The sequence below is a fragment of the Acipenser ruthenus genome, chromosome 6, assembly GCF_902713425.1.
Source record: "Acipenser ruthenus chromosome 6, fAciRut3.2 maternal haplotype, whole genome shotgun sequence".
Lineage (NCBI taxonomy): Eukaryota > Metazoa > Chordata > Actinopteri > Acipenseriformes > Acipenseridae > Acipenser > Acipenser ruthenus.
In genome coordinates, this window is record NC_081194.1 from 7,511,773 (window position 1) to 7,533,043 (window position 21,271).

The 21,271-nt window shown below is 37.2% G+C and overlaps 1 protein-coding gene across 1 annotated transcript; it reads right to left on the bottom strand.

The window, feature by feature from the left end:
• Positions 1-4,363: 4,363 nt before the first annotated feature.
• Positions 4,364-17,140, bottom strand: LOC117410841 (neuroblast differentiation-associated protein AHNAK-like). Its single transcript, XM_034017727.3, has 5 exons — positions 16,927-17,140; positions 10,586-10,642; positions 10,069-10,201; positions 9,438-9,616; positions 4,364-9,336 (listed from the first exon to the last, which is right to left on the bottom strand). The coding sequence occupies exons 2-5, from the start codon at positions 10,586-10,588 to the stop codon at positions 5,515-5,517; spliced, it is 4,137 nt and encodes a 1,378-aa protein (XP_033873618.3). The 5' UTR covers positions 10,589-10,642; positions 16,927-17,140; the 3' UTR covers positions 4,364-5,514.
• Between the last annotated feature and the right edge of the window lie 4,131 nt (positions 17,141-21,271).

Here is a 21,271-nt window from a genome sequence, read left to right on the forward strand (position 1 = left end):
AAGTAAGGTCCATTGAATAAAACAGTACTGTTATTAAGCTCAGCTCCTTATGGGGGGAAAAAAACAAGCCAAGGATTGAGGGCACTCTGAATCTGGTTGTTTGTATGATACGGGAATGCAGGCTGGCGTGCTACGGTAGTAGTTGAACTTGCTAGTATTTTAACAACCCCTTCAGTACTTTAATAATACCTTTGCTGATTTGGACCAAGCACACGTCTTTTCTGCTGTAAGACACAGTGAGGAGCTCTTAAATCTGAAAGCAGTACCGGAGACTGTTATTGAATTGCCTTTCTACATATACCCTAGTGTATGGTATGTGATTTCACAAGCTTGAGAAGACAGGAAGTCAGTGACCAGACTACACTGCGTCTTGTCTTTTTTATAGCGATGTGGATGACATTGTGAACTTCAATGTAAGGGGTGCACAGGATCGATAGCTGCTCTTGTCCTTTCTCTGCCTGCAGCTGTAAATACTAGGCATTGAAGTTTGAAGCAAGCTACAGTGGGATAAAGGAGGGGGGGGGGGGAATATTATGAAAAGGAATGTAGAGTAATGCAAAAATATAAATATACAGTAAGTAGGAGATTTTAGCATTACTTTTGTTAATTGTAAACTTTTCCTGTTTTTGCTAGCTTTGCGATTTCTGTTGTCCGCAGTTAAATTTCGCATTTACCACTAAATCCTGCTTCCTTGAAATGCAGCCCTCTGCTCATTCAGTACATGCAGGTTCACAGCTCAACCTTTCTGATTGCAATGAAGTGTTCTCTCACAATCACATGGCACAGTGGGTATCGTACCTATACACACAACTTGGTGTTCCTGTATGATTCTTACACCCACTCATGCCTAAGCTGGTCTTATTCCTGGCTGACCATCTTGAAAAATCCTGTAATGTTCAGTAAGAACATGGATGGAAAAAATTGACAAAAAAATTATGACTCTGTCATGAACTGTCAGTAGATGTGCCTTAACTGCATAAGCTTGTGGTGACTGCTGTATAAAGAATAATAAATGTTTCTATATGGTGCAAGAATCGCACCATGTGTTGGACTTAATTGCACAGCATTTAAACCTGGCCAGGTATCTGGTTTATGTTTTGTTTTTCTTACGTAGTAAATTCTTCTATTAATGGTGCATTGTTAGAATATCCCTTTAAAGCCACCTATCGTTTTTCCTATAAATAATGCAGTTCCGTATCGGCTCGGGAGGGGGTGTTCTTACATTTTTTTCTCAATGGAGTTATGTATGCTCAAGGTGTGTGTCCACATTTTTGGGCAATCAGGGTTTCTATGAGCAATTACTATGCTGGGGAACGTAGCAATGAGGGAAACTGTTAAAAAGTAGTGAATATGTTTGTTTGTTTCACTACTCAGAAGTTCATCGCCATTCTCCAGTTAGCTCTGTGTTTAGTAGTATTTGTATCACTATTGCTTGAAAGCTAAGTATTTACAGTATTCGGCAAACTTTTAATCTGACGAATACTTACATTGCATGGACTGGAGTCTCCAGATTCTTGAGGTGCAACGATCTATAAGCAAGAGGGTACCCGGGAGTGGTGAGATCAAACCTGGGTTTTATTTATTATTTGATTTTTGTTTATTTGATACTTTGTTTGGAAGTGGAGTATTTTATTTCTCTCTTTGGATCGATTGTCCTTAATAGGGTTGGAGGCCTATTGGATATACCCAAAGTACTAAAACATGAATGGTTCAAGACTGTGCTTTGTTTACCATGCTTATATGAGCGGACTGGGTTTTATAACTATTAAACTAACCGTGACCGGGATTGAGTCGCTAACACTGTGTTTGTTATCTGTGTTTGCTCTTTAAACGTGTTAACCGTGTTTATTGGTTTGTTTGATAATAGAAATTCAGTGCTAACTTTGGCTTTGAACAATAACCTGTAAGATTGAATGTGGTTTGTTTGGAGTGATTAACAGATTTTGGATTGAGTGAAGTCCTTGTTGTGCAATATTACTGATCAGTGCCTGATATTGTTACAAATACATTTCTCTTTGAATGTTAATTTTTTTCTCTCTTTCGTTCCAAGCTCAGTTTAAATCTAGTTGGAGGAATAAAAAAAAACAGGATTGAAATAACCTTATATTTGTGGTTTGGTTTAAATGATTGATATTTTCCTTTTTCTTTGGGAAGTGGAACATAAAGAATTATGCGTCCTTTTCGCTGTATTTCACCTTTCCGTCTTTATTAATATTTATATATAGTTAGTTTAGGGAGGTAACTTTTCTTTATTTAGTTGGCTTTTGTTAAAGGTGAGTTTGTTACAAACTTCAGATGTTTCGACTTACAGTACACAGATTGACACCTGCATCAAACTGCCTGACACGCACGCACTTGCACACACGCACGCACACACACACACACACACACACACACACACGTACGTGCCACGTCTTCCAAGTAAACAGCATCAACATCTGAAGAATGCATTAGTGGAAACCGTAGTCAATTTTATTTAGTTTTAAGTTTTACATCCATAACAACATGGTACTGGGGCCAGCCTGATCTTGTGTGATGGGTTGACAAGGACATATTTCTACTAATGCCTTCATCCATGTACAATATATACCTCATTTTATATTCCGTAAATAAGATGCAAAATCACTTTATGCTGTGTATAATTCTTGTGATGGCTTCAGACCACCTCTGTTTAGTGAATTTCCTTAAACATAAGGCGAACAAGAGAAGACTTGTCTTAAGACTGGTGCTTTAGGGTTAAGACAGAGGTAAGGAGACCCTTCTTGCACAGAGTGGTGAGGGCGAGTGGTGGAATGGGCTACCTAGTCATGTTGTTGAGGCAGAATCACTTGGATCCTTTAAGACCCAACTTGACAAATCAGCTACTAGGAACCAGACGAGCTTAGATGGGTCAAGATGGATCAAGTTCTTTATTGAGCGCCCCCCACCACCCACCCACCCCCCCAATCCACAGACCCTTGCTTACATTTCACAACAAAAGGTGCTTATTTAAATTGGAGATGCATATGTGATGCTTTAGAAGAAACTGCAGATAACTTTAACAGCACTACCTTTTTATTTTTCCAAGACATGACTCCATTAAGAGTCTCCGGGGTTTCAAGACCAGGCAGAGGATCATTTGTTTTGTGCAGCCGTGCTACAGAGCTGGCAGAACATCACTTAAGGGTTATCCACACGTGCTGTGGCTTGTCAAGATGAAGTAGAATGCTGGGTTTTCTGCTGGCACAGAACAAGCCATGGGGAACACAAATGAGTGTGTCACCTAGTGATCTGTGTGAGTAAGCTGAGGCCTCAAACACACATCTTTTATAACAGCCCTTAGTCAATTAATCATGTGACATTCACATACAGGCATCAACAGCACCCCCAGTGGCAACTGTATTCTTTGGTTCGTTTCTGTGACTGCACCAACAAGTAGAGTTCTACGTCTTCCAGATATGCCACAGCATGTGTGGATATACGCAATATACCCAAGCGACTTTATGCCACTGCCAACAATGTAGTTAACCCTAGTGTCTAGGCTTGACCAATGTAAGTAAAAATAAATATAGGCCTGGCAAATCCTCTTCCCCCAACCCCCATAAATAAGAGAAGGATATTATTGTGCCAGAGATGAAAATGTTTAGTGTTTTTAAAATGGCATAATCTTTAATATTTTCACTCTGCTGTCAATGTCAGACAGATGGAAAACAAATCAGGAAAGGATTTTGACCAAATGATTTCTGTCATTTTTGGTGTTTTTTTGTGGTTATGGACCTATATTTCTTCTAATTCCTGTGTGTTTATTGATAGTATACAAAAAAGGATCTGTTATAAAACCCTTTTTACAATGCCACATACTCTAATGAACCCATTGTAATCTGTTTTGTGCCTGCATATATTTTAAATTACCCTACTCTGTAAATGTTTACTGAGTGCAGATAATTTCCCGACTGGCCTGTGTCGGGGGGTTAAAAAAAAAAAAAAAAAAAATATATATATATATATATATATATATATATTATTTAAACTGCCCTTACACTGACTCCTGTAACTACAGGTCTTGTATAATCACGTTTTTGATGATTATTGATTACCATGCCTGAAATGTGTAAATACTTTGGTAATAGACGATCATTTGTAAGATATGCATTTTACTGAATAAACTCAAACCTCCTCTGCATGTTATGCTTGCTCACTTGTTTTTGAAAATATGTATCCTCATGAAAATAGAAGTCCAGGTTTTTACACAACTAAGCAGTTTTGAAAAATGGGAGTGTATATTTAGTGGTCGGTCAGAAAAAACAGAAAAAAAGTCTTCAAAATCTTATTTTGTGTGTCCAAATACTGATTTAATCAGAAAACATACACAAGAGAAACTATGTTGAGGGGAAAAAACACTTTTATTGAATACCGTTGTTAAAGACATGAGTGTTACACATAAGACATGAAGAACCCAGCAAAAACATTTCCCTTCATTTTAAATATATTATGCTACTATGGGGCACAATTATTTACTTTCAAATTTTATTCTCCATGAAACTTATCGATTGGTGTTTTAAAAAAAAAAAAAGTTCTCAACCATCAAGAATAGTTTATTAAATAGCAAACATATTCATTAATCATTACAGTGGCTTTTCAGATGTCCCAATATTTTGATATACCTTATTAATCCTTCATTAGAATAGTGTGAGATTTTACATACAGAAGAATATTACTTATTTATAGTACTGGTACATATTAGAAAAAAAAATAAAAATAATAATTTATACATAATTATTTATTTATATATCTATCTATCACAGTCTGACTTTTACAATAGTGTCAGAATGTTAGGCAAGATGGACAAAAACATGCATTACTAAATACACTGAAAGAGAAACATACACGATGATAAACTAAATCAAGTATATATTACAAAAACTTAAATATATACTGCAAAAAGATATCTGAATCCCCAAAATAAATGGCCAGAATACTGGAGGAACAGCAAGATTGGTTTCATTAGATTTAATACTGTCTACCCTTTTTATGTAGGTAAACAAGCTGGCAAAGTAATGGCGCTGTGATGAAATAATTGGCATGCATGTTTTCTCTACTTGGATCATAATAGTTAAAAACACTAACATTTACTAAAACTGTTCATCGGAAAAGTATATGTGTGTGTGTGTCTATATATATATATATATATATATATATATATATATATATCTATATATATATATAATTTCTGTTGTCAACAATTTCTGATTAAAATGATTTCACCTTAACAAAAAATAAATAGTACATACTGTAATAGCAGCTTAAAGTACTGGTAATTATATTTACAAAAAAAAAGAAAAAGAAAAATGTTATTAAAAACAGTAACATCTTTTCAAAGTTAGGTTTAGGGTTCTGGTACATGATGCATTTATGATTTGACCGTCATAAACCATTTGCAAATGTACAGATGACCAGTCACTAGGCAAATGACAAGTCAAGTCCTGGCAAACATAATTTGGAGGGTATAGATGGAGACCTTGGTGAAACACTGCCTTATGTGGTTATATCTACAGAGCCTTTCTTACGGCCGAAATTTAAAAAGTCAGAAAAGCTAAAAGAATTTGATGTGTAATCTTCAATATCAATACTGCTACTAAACCTTGGGAGTGAGTTCTTGTCAATGGCCTGACTGTCAATTTCAACTTTAGGTACAGCCTTGTTTACTTTAAATGTACCCCTTGTAATTTGACCATCTGCAGTAGCATTTACTTTTGGACCACTGATATCCACCTCTAAATCTGGGACCTGGCCTTTAATACTTGGTCCAGATATTCCTGCATCACTTTTCATTTTTGGTGACTGAAGACTGAGGTCTGCTTTAGGAGCTGAGACTGTAGGCCCTGAATAATTGAGTGAAGGTGTTTTAATATTTGGTCCTGTGATGCTTGCTTCAGGAATATTGAAATCTACATCACCTACTGTGTCTGTGGCTATTCTAGACAATGAGTGTTCTTTAAGTTTCTGGAGCTTTGCGTTAATATCAGTGTTCGGGGCTGATACATCAGGTTTTATATTAGGTCCTACAAATTCTGGCGTGTAACCATCAAAGGAAGGTGCATTTATCTTGGGAAAACTAACTTGCCCATGTGGAGCTCCATAGCTAACATCTGGATCATTCATACCAAAGCTGGGAGACTTTACATTGATGTTTGGACCTTGAAGGTTGCCCTTCATTGTTGGTGTAGATACATTTATGTCCCCTTTCAGTTTTGGTGTGTCTAGATCCACCTGTGGTCCAGAGAATCTGGGCTTAGATGCATCTAAACTTGGACCTTTGACATCAAAGCCAGGAGTTTGTATCTCCCCCTTTAAAGGTGGCATTGAAACATCTGGTGCTGTAAGATTACTATCTAGGTTAATTTCAGGTGTTTTCACTTTGGGTCCATCTAATTCAGGCAGTTTCCATTTTCCTCTATATCTGTCAATGCCAATATTGGGAGCTTTTACATCGACTCTTGGAGCATTTACATCAAAACTGGCACCTTTCAGGTCAACATTTGGATCATTAATGTGCCCTTTCATTGTGGGTGTTTTCAGGTTAAGGTCTACATCTGGAGAATCAAGTGATGACATATTGAGCTTTGGCCCTTTAATATCTGCATCAGGTAAATTGACATTTACATGTGGTGCTTTTAGATCACCTACTTGTGGTGTTTTAAGATTCACATCTGGTGACTTGAGCTTTGCATCCATATCAAGCTCTTTATTTCTTCCAAAGGTTGGAAATTTTATTTTTGGAAATTTGAATTTTCCCTCTGGACTTTCAACACCAAAATCTGGGCCTTTCATGTCAATGTTTGGTCCTTTCAGATCACCTTGTAATTTTGGAGCAGATAGATCTCCTTTGAGGTTGGGTGTATTAAGATCAGGTCCAGATAAAGACAATTCTGGCGTGTTCAACTTCTTACCTTTCATATCAGCTTTTGGTAAGTCAACATCTACTTTTGGACCCTTAATGTCACCTATGTTAGGGACATTAACATCAACATTTGGGCCTTTGATGGCCGCTTTAAGGGTAGGTGCATCAATATCCCCCTTTACATTGAGGTCAGCATCCCCGGTATGCACTTTAGGAAAACTAAATGTTGGTAACTTATACTTTGAACCCTTCAGTTTTGGGTTAGGAACATCAAGGTCAGCATCAGGAATGTTTAACCCAGCTTTTGCCGTTGGTGATTTCAGATCCAGTTCAGGGGTGCTTATACCGCCCTTAACTTTTGGAACTGAAACATCTATATTTGGAGTTTCGACATTAGCAGCCACACTCACATCAGGTGATTTTACTTTAGATCCTGAAAATCCAAAGGATGGGAATTTGAATTTGGGGGATTTCATTTTTCCTCCTGGGGTTCCAATTTTTACATCTGGTTTATTGATATCAACATTCAGACCTTTTACATCAACACTAGGTCCCTTTACATCACTTTGTAGTTTTGGGCCAGAAAGATTTATGTCCCCTTTGAGTTTTGGTGTTTCCAAATTTAAATTGGCATCTGGAGAAGATAGTTGAGGACCAGAAAGGTTCAGGGATGGCATATTAATCTTCGGACCTTTCAAACTTCCTTCAGGCAAATCTACCTTGAGGGCCTTCAGGTCACCTGCTACCTTTGGTGCTGACATATTGACATCCGGCATATTCACATTTGCATCTAAATCCAAATCAGGTCCTTTCACTTTGGGTCCTGATAGTCCAAAGTCAGGCATCTTCAAGGTCGGCATTTTGAATTGTCCTCCTGGTCCATCAACATCAACATCTGGGGCTTTTATATCCAGCTTTGGACCCTTGAATTCAGCCTTTGGCATATTCACATTAACATCAGGAGCACTGAGTCCTCCTTCAATCTGTGGAGCTGAGATGTTTAATTTGGGTGTCTTTATGTTTGCATCCAAATCAGGTCCCTTTACTTTTGGTCCTGATAGTCCAAAGTCAGGCATCTCCAAGGTCGGCATTTTGAATTTTCCTCCTGGTCCATCAACATCAACATCTGGGGCTTTTATATCCAGCTTTGGACCCTTGAGTTCAGCTTTTGGCATATTTACATCAATATCAGGAGTACTGATTCCTCCCTTCAGCTTTGGAGCTGAGATGTTTAAATCAGGAGTCTTCATGTTTGCATCCAGGTCCAAATCAGGTCCCTTTATTTTTGGTCCGGAGCGTCCAAATTCAGGCATCGTAATGGTTGGCATTTTGAATTTTCCTCCTGGTCCATTAACATCAAGATCAGGCGCTTCTAGATCAAGCTTTGGTCCTTTCAGATCTACATTAGGGCCTTTGAGGTCTCCCTCAATTTTTGGAGCTGACAAATCCAAACCACCTTTGGCTTTTGGTGTTTTAAGTTTTAAGTTAGGACTATTTGATTTCATTTTAGGTAAGGTAAAAGTAGGTTTTTTGAATTTGGGAGCCTTCAATTTCCCATCTGGAACTTTAAGGTCTACCTCAGGAGTTTTGATGTTAACATTTGGATCATCGATGTTTCCTCTTGGAAATTTGCTGTCTATGTCTATTTCAGGTCCATGTAGCTTTGGTCCTGAAATATCAAAATCTGGAGCATTTAAATCAATGTTGGGTCCTTTGAGATCGCCTTTGACTTTTGTCCCTTTCATGTTGAGGCCAATGTCTGGTGAATTATACTTCGATTTTGATACATTTAACGATGGCATTTTGACATTTGGACCATTGATATTTACATCAGGCAAATCTATATCCAAATTAGGACCTGACAGATCTGGTCCTTTCACTTTAGGACCTGATTTACCCCATGTTGACATTGTAAACTTTGAACCTTTCACTTCAGCCTTAGGTAAGTTTACATCTAGATCAGGAGCTGTGATTCCTCCTTTGACTTTTGGAGTGGTGACATTCACATCTGGTGTCTTTATGTTTGCATCTACGTCTAATACTGGTCCTTTCAACTTTGACCCTCCCCAAGATGGCAACTTAAACATTGGTCGTTTGACGCGAGCATTGGGTGTATTCACATCTACATCAGGAACTTCTATCTTTCCTTTCATCTTTGGAGTGGATACATTCACATCTGGTGTCTTCATATTTGCACTGGACCAATCACCATCAAAGTTAGGATGCTCCAGTTTTGTACCTTTGAGGCTTACATCTGGAGAAGACACACTGGGTCCTGAAATATTTATTGTGTTGTACTTAGCATGCATGCCTTCATTCAAACGGTCCACTTGCATTCCTGGTGCTTTCACGTCTGCATTCGAAGCAGAAAAAATGTCATCACAGGAGATTGCTGTCTTCAGGTGTCGCTTGATCTTATTGTTGAATAATTTGTTGTAGTCTGAATTCATAAGCATCTGCAAAAAACACAGAATGATGGTAAGTTTAACAAATAAAATAGAAATGTGTCATCAAATATTTAATTTACTGAACCTCCTGAAAGTTAAATTGCACTTACTGCTTCTGGAGTTCTGATGCTAAAATCAGGTGTTGCCCAGGCCCCAGATGGAGATTTCAGCTCATTTTTGGTATGAACCTTCATCTCTGCGTTGTAAGGCTCTGTGAGTTTCATTATCTTCAACACGTCCTCTTTCTTGAGATTGTCAAAGTAGATGGTTGCACCAACTATCTCATCCCCTACAATAAAACAAGGCTTGTTAGAATCAAAAATATTATGAATGATTGCTGAATAGTAGTGCATTCAATATTTGAGACAGTGGTATCTCTACATAATAACATAATAAACTAGTCATTTTCAAGCATGCAATCAGCAACCAGGAGTAGCCACAACAGGGGCGCCATATTTACATGCATGAACTTATCGTTTTCCAAAACGTAAACTGAATGTGGCCTGCTGCGGTCATAATAATACATATAGCTCCCTCTATAAGGCAGAAGAGGTTAGAAGGGGATATGGTCAGGGCTTACACTTGCCCCATAATGCCATTAAACAAGCACTTGTATTCTTGTTATAAGGTGGAAAACAAAGCATGGTCTCTTACCTATTGCTTTGACTACAGTGTTATAAAGGGGTGCACTCTATTAATAAACCTATATGTAAATACTGTTTAATATTTCCTTGACTTTACCTGTCTTCAAACCAGAAGCATCAGCAACAGAAGCATCACTGATGTTCTGTACAACGATTCCCCCTTCCTGATTTTCTTCAAGAATCAGGTGGTCTGAGAGGCTCTGTGACCTCTTTTTTTCGATCTGAACACTCTAAAAAAAATTAATAAAAAAAAAATGTATACATTGTTAAGGATTGTTTGTACAACCCATTTCAATTAATTAAATCAATCTGAAGTTCATGTAAACCTTTTTCAGTTGTTTTTACTTAATTTGTTTTTGCTTATAGACTATATAAAATGGTCTTTAAAGGCTTAAAAAAACATTCCTTCAAACAGTCCTTAAAGTTTTGTGAATTTGTTTTTTATTTTACTTATCAAGATATTATTGATTTGTTGAATAATATTGTTTGGGTTGGACAACCACTAAATGCCTGTAGAGAATGTATGGCAGCTCTAGTCAGCTCTGACCAGGTTAAAAGCTATGGTAGCATGCCACAGATGTCCACTGGAATAGGGAAATGATCTCGGAACCTACCATTGTATCTGTCTTTAATTACAGAGCCAGGTCCCAAAGAAAACCTCTGGAAGAGCCCTGTAAAGAAGTAAATATAGTTTTAATGAATGCATTATAAGAACATAAGAAAGTTTACAAATGAGAGAAGGCAATGACATAGCCTGGATTCAAACCTGCAATCTCCAGGCTATAGCGTGCATCCTGCACTCCACGCAGAGCGCCTTTACTGGATGCGTCACTCAGGAGCCCCACTTTATAGAATTTTGAATACTTGAATCAGATCGCCACATAGTCTTATTTATTCAAGACAATAGATTCAATTATTTTAGCCTGTCTGCATATGACTTTTAAACCAGGAATAAATTCTGGTCGCTCTTCTTTGCACTCTTTCTAGAGCTGCAATATCCTTTTTGTAGCGAGGTGACTAGAAGTGAACACAGTATTTTAGATTAGGTCTTACTAACGCATTGTAAAGTTTTAACATTATTTCCCTTGATTTAAATTCAACACTTTTCACATTATCTGCTACAGTATAATACAAAATGTTTTCAACCTAGCAAGAAGAAGCAAGTCTAGAATTTTAATTGGTGTTTTTTACTTTCAGAAATCATATCCCGATAATAACGACTTGGCGTAATGCTCTTTGAGATTCTGTGTCTTTGTGGATGAGCCATTAACAGGTTTCATTCTTTTGAATGAATGTGTGGCACACCCCAAAGTTGCTGCAGCGAAACCATTGTTAGCTGGTGTAAACACACCATTCTCAATGCACTGTATACAGTTTCATGTGGTTTTCTCAGTATTAATTTGAAATTATATCCCTAACCCTACCTGAATTTAGTTTCAGTTCTATATCAGTGCTTCATATCATTCCAATTCTAAGCTGATTTGTCAATGACAAGAAAAAAATACGGAGAAGAGTCGAAGACATTGCTGAGGTGAAAGACCTAGGAAGTATAACCAGGTACAACAGACTACCTGAAAGTAAGATATGCAAAGTGAGAGCTTTCTATACAGAATATCATGAAAATACAATACAGAATTGCTATAACATGTGCTTCTCACATGCTAGGAATCAAACAACAGGAAAAATGTGTTTAATTAACAAGCAAAACTGTTGGTGTCTCTAATTAGTGTGTGCTTACGCATAATTTCAATGCTATTATGCATAGTTACAATGTACTTGTGTACATCTTTATTAGTAATTAGAGACACTTAATGTTACCATTCTTTTAATAATCTATACCCCCTTCAAATCAAAAGGCAGTAAATGTAAATACATTTTCCCTTTACTTGTTGTCATTTGAACACATTGGAGCTGTGAAGAGAATACAAAACACAGCCCACCATTATGTCATTCTGCCAAAAGCAGTTCTATTGTATCTGTCTTCCCTGAGCTAAAACGCTTACCTGTCCCTCTAAAGGACATCTCCTCTTTCTCGAACACTACATTTTTTAATTCAGGTCGATATAATTTGTTTCCTGACTAAAACCAATCTTACATTCGGCATTCATACCCCCCTACTGCTGCAGGTAGAATAGCAGTGGTGTGGTGGTTCAGTTCACATAGGGACACAGTGGCCAGAAGCCTTCAATGGGGGAGCAGGCTTGTGTGCTTGCTGCTACAGTTGCCAGTCTATATGCTTTCTGAAAGAATATAATAACCTGTAACTCAGCATTCTGAATTTTTTTAATGGTTGCGAGTCTTTAGTCAGTGTCATAAATACAAACAAGATACCACAGTCAAACAACATCAGTCAGCTGTCAGATGATATCAACTGACTGAGAAAAGTGTCCCAAAATGCAAGGTGTGAAGCTACAGATATCAAAATATCCACCTTTGTAAAACATTTCTCCTCCCATTCCATTTTTCTTGTCACATTTGTTAGAAATTTCCAGGTACATCACAAATTTGTCGATTTGACTAAAACAAAAATAAAGGCTCTTTCACTGTGTGGTTATGAATATCTTTTTCATAAACAAATGTAACCTGTGTTCATTTGTGTTCCTCCAAAATGTGGCGCTGCAAGATTCTTTCACCCGAGGCCACCTGACATACCAGGCCCTGTTCATTGTGAAGAACATCACTCCTGTACAAAAGCAATGAAAGAAAGCCTTGTGCGACTGCCCTGTAAACCTGCTGAGGAATGCAGCTCTTGCTTAATTATAAGAGTCCACTAAAGTAAGGCTCTTCTCAGTGTGTCACCCTAGCACTCTCATTTCGGTAATCTGTAGTAATTTGAGATGTGTTTTTAAAAATATAGGAAGCGTTCTTTATGATGAGGAGTCATGCTGTGGTTTAATGTTCAAGACTGAACAACCTGATCATTAGCATAACACAGGTGTCATTGCCATTGGGAGGATTCCAGGGCTTTGAAATTGTATGCATACCTATATGCATATAATGTCATTGCAAAACATGTAGGACTCAAATGAATGTTACTTGAGCTCCCAATGTGGGATATAGGAACTGGGATTGAGAAAAGCATCACCAATTTGAACTTTGATTCTATGAACTCTGAATGTGTACCTTAAGACACTCCACCCATGTCAAGGGAGCAGAGTGCTCCACTTGCTGTGTTTAAAACCATACACCAGATGGAACTAATAAGCTTATTCCTTTCACTATAGTATGAATAACAATACACATTATATTAAACACATTCATATGGGGATTTCGGTATGACAGCAAGAGTGCACCCAAAAATAATGCATACCTGCCTTTTCTTGTTCTCAGTTATCAGATTACTAAACAATGAAGATTAACATGTTTTGTCCACCTGCATCCCCAAGGCAAGTTGGGAGCTAACGCTGCTGTATCCAGGTGTGCATATCTTTCTACCACACCCACTGATTGCTATTATTACTCCTGTGTTCAAGTCCTTCATTGCAGCTTAAAATGTTACTAAACCACAGACTACAATAGGATAGTCACATGTGAGTAATACAAGGTAAAACTCTATATAATTACAGCCCATAGTGTAAACTGAAATAAAAAGACATGTATTACATAACCTTTTTTATCAATGTCTTATCAGAGGAATCGGGATACTCTTCAGCTAAACTTTTGTTACACTATTTGATACATTTAATAACAACCAAATTAAATTATCAGGAAAATAACTCTCATGTTAAGTAATCAGATTTGTGCTAACTGTGAACCAGCAACCCTGCACACAAGCCAGCGCCTTAACCAAATTCAGTTGATCACACAACACTGGCCCAGTGATAATTATTATTAAATGGTAACAATGGTAATGTTGTTTTCAGTTGAATGAATGACAGAAGCACCTTGAATATGCAGATACCTGTTGCAACTATCCATTTGGTGACCCTATAGATTTCACTATATTTATATCAAAAAAGAAATCAATTAATATCTCACATTCCCTATCCCATGTACTATCCCAGTTAATGTAATACAATTTACAAAATAGATTTATCAGAATAAATATCCATTTGTCTGGTGTTAAAGAAAGCTGTTCAGCGAAAAAAAAACTTTTTCCAGGTGAATGACGAGAGAGAAAGACTGTCCTTGATTAAAATAATCCTTTTCATTAGCACTGCTGAAGAAGTTCACATTGTAATTGCATTTATAAAATGGCTTGGATAAATTAAGTGCTGTGATTGGCTGAACAAGATCACATGACCGTGCGGTAATAATTGTCTTACCGCACAGCTATGACATCATAGACCAACTTACTTACCTGATCTATTAATATTACTACGCATAAATAGTAACAATTATCTAAAGAGTGTTTCTGTAGGTAAAAATGTCAACATACAACTCAAACAGCATTTAAATCACTAAACAATCTTTTATTTTTTCATCGCTGTCACTAAGAATTACAGAAAAATTGGCAAATATACTGTAGTAGTTATTTAGTCAGAGAACAGAACAAAGAAAACTCTGAGGCAAGCAGTAGCAGTAACACTATTAAAAAGCCTAGAGTAGGACCATTTCCAACAAAAAAAACAATCGGAAGCCACTCCCTCGAGTGCCAGTGTAGTGCAGTGCAGTGTTTGGCTGTTGCATGAATCCTTCCTCAGATGTGGAAAATCAGTCTGCTTTCAATTCACAAATGTCATTTCACCTTGAAATTTTTATTATAAATGGCAATATTCAATGTAATGTTTATGGCAAATAAAAAAAGTGCAAAATATATATTACAATCAAACAGTCTTCAAGGACGATTTTTTTCTCAGTGGAAGGATACATAATATATTTCTTATTTTTTTCCTTAAAAAGGCTACTTTGTGTAATTATTTTCAAAAAGAAATGTAGCCATTTTATAAGCAAAATAACCCGATCCAGGGTGTGCGGCAAGACAATTCTTCCCTCACACACTGTCGTGGGTTATTTCTTACGTAATGTACAGCCATGGAATGCGCATTACTCTGAAGATAACCAACATTTTCACGTTACTATTCAAAGCAAACATGCCCCCATGTATTTGCTGAGTTTGCTTTAACTATTACAAGAAATGGGTAAAAACAAAAACTAGGAGCACAGGCTGCCATTTGTAGCACATGCTTCTTTGTACATTTTATGCCAATAGCATAATTTGACATGCATTCTGCAATATATGAAAAATGAACCTCTCTTTTCAAAGACAGTCACAGCCACAGTAGGCAAGGCAGACTGACAGACTTTGATAAAGGGCAGATAATAGGCGCTCAGTTAGAAGGTGCTTCCGAATCAGGAGATTACTGCGCAATCGCCCAACAAGACAGGAATGTAAAGCAATAGCCTGGTGAGTGAGAAGAGGCAGGTGGTAATGTACTCACTGTTTCTAGCATCTAAACCCTCTACTCCAAGGCACCTGCTGTGTTCATTATGTTGTAGGTCTGCCTGCTACATCAGCATCTACGTGTATCACCCCTGGGAAGCAACTGCTGCAGTCATTACAGTGCTCACCTTCTCTGTGGAATGCTCATATTCCTGATATAAGCTATTCTCAGACTTTTTCTAATGAACTTATCATAGTAAATTGTTGGTTTTCACACAATGTACCAACAAAAGTTCATTAGACTAAATTGCATAAAATAGAAAAGAACGATATACTGCTTGGTAGTGTATGTTTTCCAATGGGAAATTACCTAATTAGGTACAATATGCATGTCGGATTCTAAAACCTACGTTGGCTGTAACTGCTACAATTGAGGTCAATCAGTTGTGGATCTGAAGAACTGCATTTTAAATTCTGGGAAGAATGATATCATTTTACTTAGGTATATATGTTTGTAAATTTGTGAATCGTTTTACATAAAAATATATATATATATATATATATATATATATATATATATATATATATATATATATATATAAATATTAAATTAAATAAGTTTACATTTATGTTTACTACTTTTCAGGTGCAGGGTACTGAATGGAGCCGTAAATACCAAAACACAAGGTGAAGACCTCCTTAGCTGTAAATACATAACTCTTTGAAATACATGAACTACATTTCAGCTTTCCAGGCATTGTGTTTTAAATACCAAAATAATCATTTTGAGTTTTTGTGAGCTTTTTGATTCAGATTTCTTCCATTACAAACTAAGTTCCCAGCTATCAATATAATCTGTTATTAAAGGAACTACAGCCAAATTCGACATCACATAGCCAGCACAGAGGCAGAATTCCCTGAGAGACAGCCCAGAACATGCCTTCTAAAACAAATTCACTTCGATACACTGCACTGCATCAGGTAAAAGCACCTTTAATTTACTGTGTCAATGTGTTGACCATTAGACCGCATTGTCAAGGTCAGAACATCTGATCAAATAGGTGTTAATGTCTGGTGGGCTTTTCTTAAGGACTAACTGTGAGGTTTCATTTATTTTTTTTTTATTTTTTATTTTTTTACATTATTTACATTACTAGTGCTCTGTTCAATACCAACACACTGCACAAATAGCAAGATTTGTGTAGTAAAAATGATAAGGACTTATGAAACAAAAGTTTCTGAAAATCTTTTTTCCTGCCATTATTTATTTATTTTTTTTACCAGATGCAAATGAAAAGTTTTTTTGTTTATTAATCAAGCATGTTTCCTGTTTAAAACACAAATGTGTGTTCCAGTACCCAGCTACTCCTGTTTTAATGTTAAACATGTAAACAAGCTCTGGTGAAGCTTGCCAGTGTTAATGCTGAGAAAGACGCACCCCTTTGCTGTGCAGTACACAACTACAGAATACAATAAGCAATGTAAAATCACAAGAACCTCTAAACTTCATAAACACTGTAAATCACTTGCTACATTATATTATGAACAAAACCTGTGGCATACTGCAGAATTCATTTGTGTGACCATGGCTGAGCCAACAGCTATAGCCTGAGAAGTAGTAGTTTGTCTTACCTGCTGTAGGTTTGAAACGGTCTTGATGAGGTGCAGAGATGTTGCCTGTGGAGTTTACGTGCTGTTCTGTCAAATGAAGCCTCTGTCACCTAAATGACATTCCCTGGGAGCTAACTAACTGGTTCTGCTGCCATGAAGATGGGTGTGATGCATGATACTCGTGTGTAAGGGGGAGGCAGTCAGGTCTATTCAACCAAAACCTGAAGAATTGTGAAGAATTGAAGAATACTCCCAAGTGACCGCCCAAGTGACCGAGCAAGTGAACCAGTTCTCAACTAACACCCATACCTACAGGTATCTCAGCCTCGCGGCAGTCTCTGATTCAACAGGAATTAATCTAGAAGCATTCATCAGTATGCTGACTGACCAGTTTGGTCCTCACATTTTTTTGGAATAGTTAATCAGTTAATATAATCCCCTTGTGAAATTTAAAAAAAATGAATAGGATACCAGGGCACAGGCATCATTTTATTTTTCTGCTTAACAGTGTTACAACTTGGGGAAGGCATGAGCACCAATTATTTTAGCTGGGGAATCAGCAATCCTCCGGGAAGCACTGTAATGGATTGGCTTGGACAGATTAACACCTTCACACTTTGCATGTGTTACAGGTAATATGCACCCATCTGAGATTCAGAAATACCAAATATAGGCCAATCTCCTGTTTCCCTTTCTCATACTGGAAGTAGAAATGATGCTTTAATTTTGGGTATAATTTTGTATAAAGTTAGATATGAACTTGGTTCCCATTACTTTTCAAGGAAACCTTTCAACAGAAGTAGGTTGTGTCTGGCATCATTTCTATGGTTTTATGATCATGTTGTCTGTGCATGTAATGACTGAAGATACCAGAATACATGATGCTGAGTTTCAATGAATAGAAACAGTAAAGCCATTTCCTGGGTCATATTAAAATGAGTTTCGTCAATAACAAAAAAAATCCTAAAAATGAAATGTGTGACTGTCCTGGTATTTACTGTTGATGTTTTTATTACCAGATACATATTTCAGTTTATATTGTTGGGAAAGGGGCCAATAGCTCTTATTCAAATAAATGAAAATGTAATGCTGCCAAAAGCTAAATACATCAGTGTGTTTGTGCACATCTACAGTGAGAAGTGCCTGTCTGATGCGCATTCAATGCACAAGGAGTTTAATTCACAAGCATTCCTTGCAACAGTTTACCACAATATTTGTGAACAGTATTTTTGCAGTTTTACCATGTTTCCCATGTCATAGTTTACCCTGGTTTGCCATGTTTATGAATATGCTTTACCATACCTTGCTATTCTTTACAATGTTTACCGTGCTTTCACTATGCTTTATTACACTTTGCTATGCTTTTACTATGGGAAACTTTTATAAGGGACCTGAAAAGGTCTGAAAAGGTAAAAACAAGTAAAAGGTCTAATTAAGCAAATTATCAGTTCAATTAAGGGTCTAGTTAAGTAATTGAGAGCTTGGTTGGAAAAAAACCCAACAGACACAGGGGGGTCCCAGGACCGAGTTTGAGAAGACCTGCATTAGGGGAAACTTAATATTTGTTAATGAGAGGAAAAAATACTTGGGGACAGAAAGAGTACCACTGACCTAGAAAGCACAAGCATAACAGAATACCTGGAAGCAAGGACTGCAAGCCGAAAGTTACAATATTTTCTGTAACAAATTGAACATGTGAAATCCTTACAGAGCACAACAGGTTTGGTTAAGTATTTAATTTGTGATAACCTCTTACAGGAGGCAGTGCAGTGGAGTAAATGTGTGGCTGTGGCTGAAGAAAAGCTGTCTTCAGTTGTGGATGGACAGTGCATCGCAGTACAGATGTGTGCATGAAAACAATGGCAGCAAGCAGGGGAGGAGAGGGAGGGGGTCGGATTGCTGTGGAGTCTTTAAGAACCATGGCAGGCATACAAGTAAATGAAATACAGTGTATTGTAGACCTCCAAGAGAAACATTACATTACTGTAGCAGGTGACAATGACATAGGGACTGTTGGAATCCAAACAGTTTCAGTACTGTACCCTGCATTTTCACGAAGACACCAAAGGCAAACATTCCTTCAGTGGTCTTGTTTCCTTTTAGTACAGATAACACAAGTATTCAGGTTATTTGAAACTCTTCATGAAAAATGACTGGAATGCATTGCAATCAGACCCACAGTGCTGTCGCCATGTAGTGAACGAGATATGTGGAGGAACCACAATTCAGTGCATTGCTGATTTGAGCACAGATACTGTGAAGGAGATTGATGGATTCTGCATTTCCTGTCATGGAATTCTAATAAGATGTGGAACAAGTAGAATTGAACAAAGCACAGATGGGTATTGGTGAATTATGTCATATTTTATCTGTAGGTGGTCCCCAAATCTGTTATTTCTTTCGGGAGCAATTTATTAGGAACTAAAGAGCACACAAAGAGACAATGTCATGAAAAGGAGCTGAACCATGTGTCATTTAACAAACAGTGCAGTGTATAAGGACAAGAGCTGCTTACTTATTACATTGCAGATTAGCAGTAATGGAGTTTTAAAAGGGCTTCAGTGGGTGCCCAACTAGTTAGTCTCTGTATCTCATGACCACTATGTTAATAAAGAATGATAACTGTTCCAGAATACTAATCAGTGTAGGTGTTATTGAAAGTGACTTGTGACTGATAAAGCAAGACCTTGGCCTCAGTCCATACAGAAAATAACCCAAACACTGAATACTGGTAGATCTGTATCAACCAGGACAGTGAACATTTGAGTTCTGCAGGTTGGATTTTATGAGGCCATTGTTTAGGAAAGCACTTTTACTCATAAAGCTATGGAGTGTCTGGCAATGAGGTTCTGAAAAACTGTGCTTCAGAATCTACCCCGACTCCATATTCAACTCCATATTAGTTGTGACTTACACAAGGTCCAGGGGTCCACAGAAATGACAGGACGGCTTAAAGAGAAACTTACAGAACTGAAACATCACAGCTAGCTTGACTAATGTAGTTACCGTGACTCACAGTAAGTTATTTGTAATCAGATTACTTTTTTGAGTACCTTATTACAGTATGGCATTGGTATTGTTTACTGGATAAATCCCTATCCACCTGCAATACTCTACCTCCCATTTGTTCTTACAGATGTATTTCTTCCAGGTCCCCCTCCCCCTCCCTGTACCAGCAGCTGCATATTCTTCTCCTCCAACATCACAATAATATACATATATAAAAATAATTTGATTGATTGATTGATAAAACATTTTAATAATTAGTACAATTTGTCAATTTAATATTTTGTATCTCTGTAACCGACCTGGCTCCACCTCGAGCTGTGACATCAGTTTACACAACAAAGAATATTATTTTGAAACTTGTCTTGGAAAATATTCTGGTTTCTATAGAGGACCATACCAACAACCAGAGTCAAACAGAGCCAAACAACAGACACGCCCTGGTGCACTTGCTGGAGGGAGCTGGAAGAGGCCCAACCGAAAAGCTCACTCCCCTGAGATTCCCTCTACCTCCACCTCCAGCACAAACAGTGCACTATTCAGGCCAGCTCTGGGTCTTTTCCCCACGGACCATACTGGCTATAAACAAAACCATTTCATAAAAATGAAACTGTTCAGTTATATGAAAGATTTAATGCAATGGTTTTTACATAACCGTATACTGTATGGAATTTTGTAGTATGTTATAGTAAAACTATTCTAGTATCACAAAAAGAAAAAAAAAAAAATGTAAAGCCTGAGCAGTATTATAGAACAACTCGCTTTTTGGGGAAAATAGAGAATGTTTTCAAAACAATGGTCAAGTTACTCTTGTATCTATCACATTAACATTCTGAATGATTCCCCTGATTCACTGTAGTAATTTGTTGGAAAATGTGTTAAATTATTGCACACTGAAATATAGTGAAGCAATTTGCTGTACTGCAAGATGGTTATTGTATTCAACAGCATTTGCTACGGTCACTATAGCTACTGCAGTATTTGTAAGGTAAATATGTTACATTAAAATACAGTGACCATTTTAAATACTTGAGAATAGTAAAGCCACCACCTTGAAGTACGTCATAGTAATGCTACAGTTACAGTATTCTGCATACAATGGGGTATTTTTGTGAGGGATATACTATATGTATATACAGTATTAAATTGTCCTCCATAATACATACAGTACAATGAAGTGTCCATTATACTAGATACATACAATGCTTCACCTACTGTATGGTTTTTAGCGCACAGTGCAACACTATCTCTCTTCAGAAAATTAGCCTTGAGCTGTCTTTTTAGAGGCATTTGTTCCTGGAATAGTTAGTATTCCAAATCTGGACCATTTGAAAAAAGTAAAGTGAATAAAACATAGTAA

Bases quoted from the DNA above. Each gene is read 5' to 3' on its own strand.
- LOC117410841 (XM_034017727.3), bottom strand. The intron at 9,617-10,068 runs GTAAAGTCAAGG...GTTTTATTGTAG, and splicing joins TGCTTCTGGTTTGAAGACAG to GGGATGAGATAGTTGGTGCA. The intron at 9,337-9,437 runs GTAAGTGCAATT...TGTTTTTTGCAG, and splicing joins GCATCAGAACTCCAGAAGCA to ATGCTTATGAATTCAGACTA.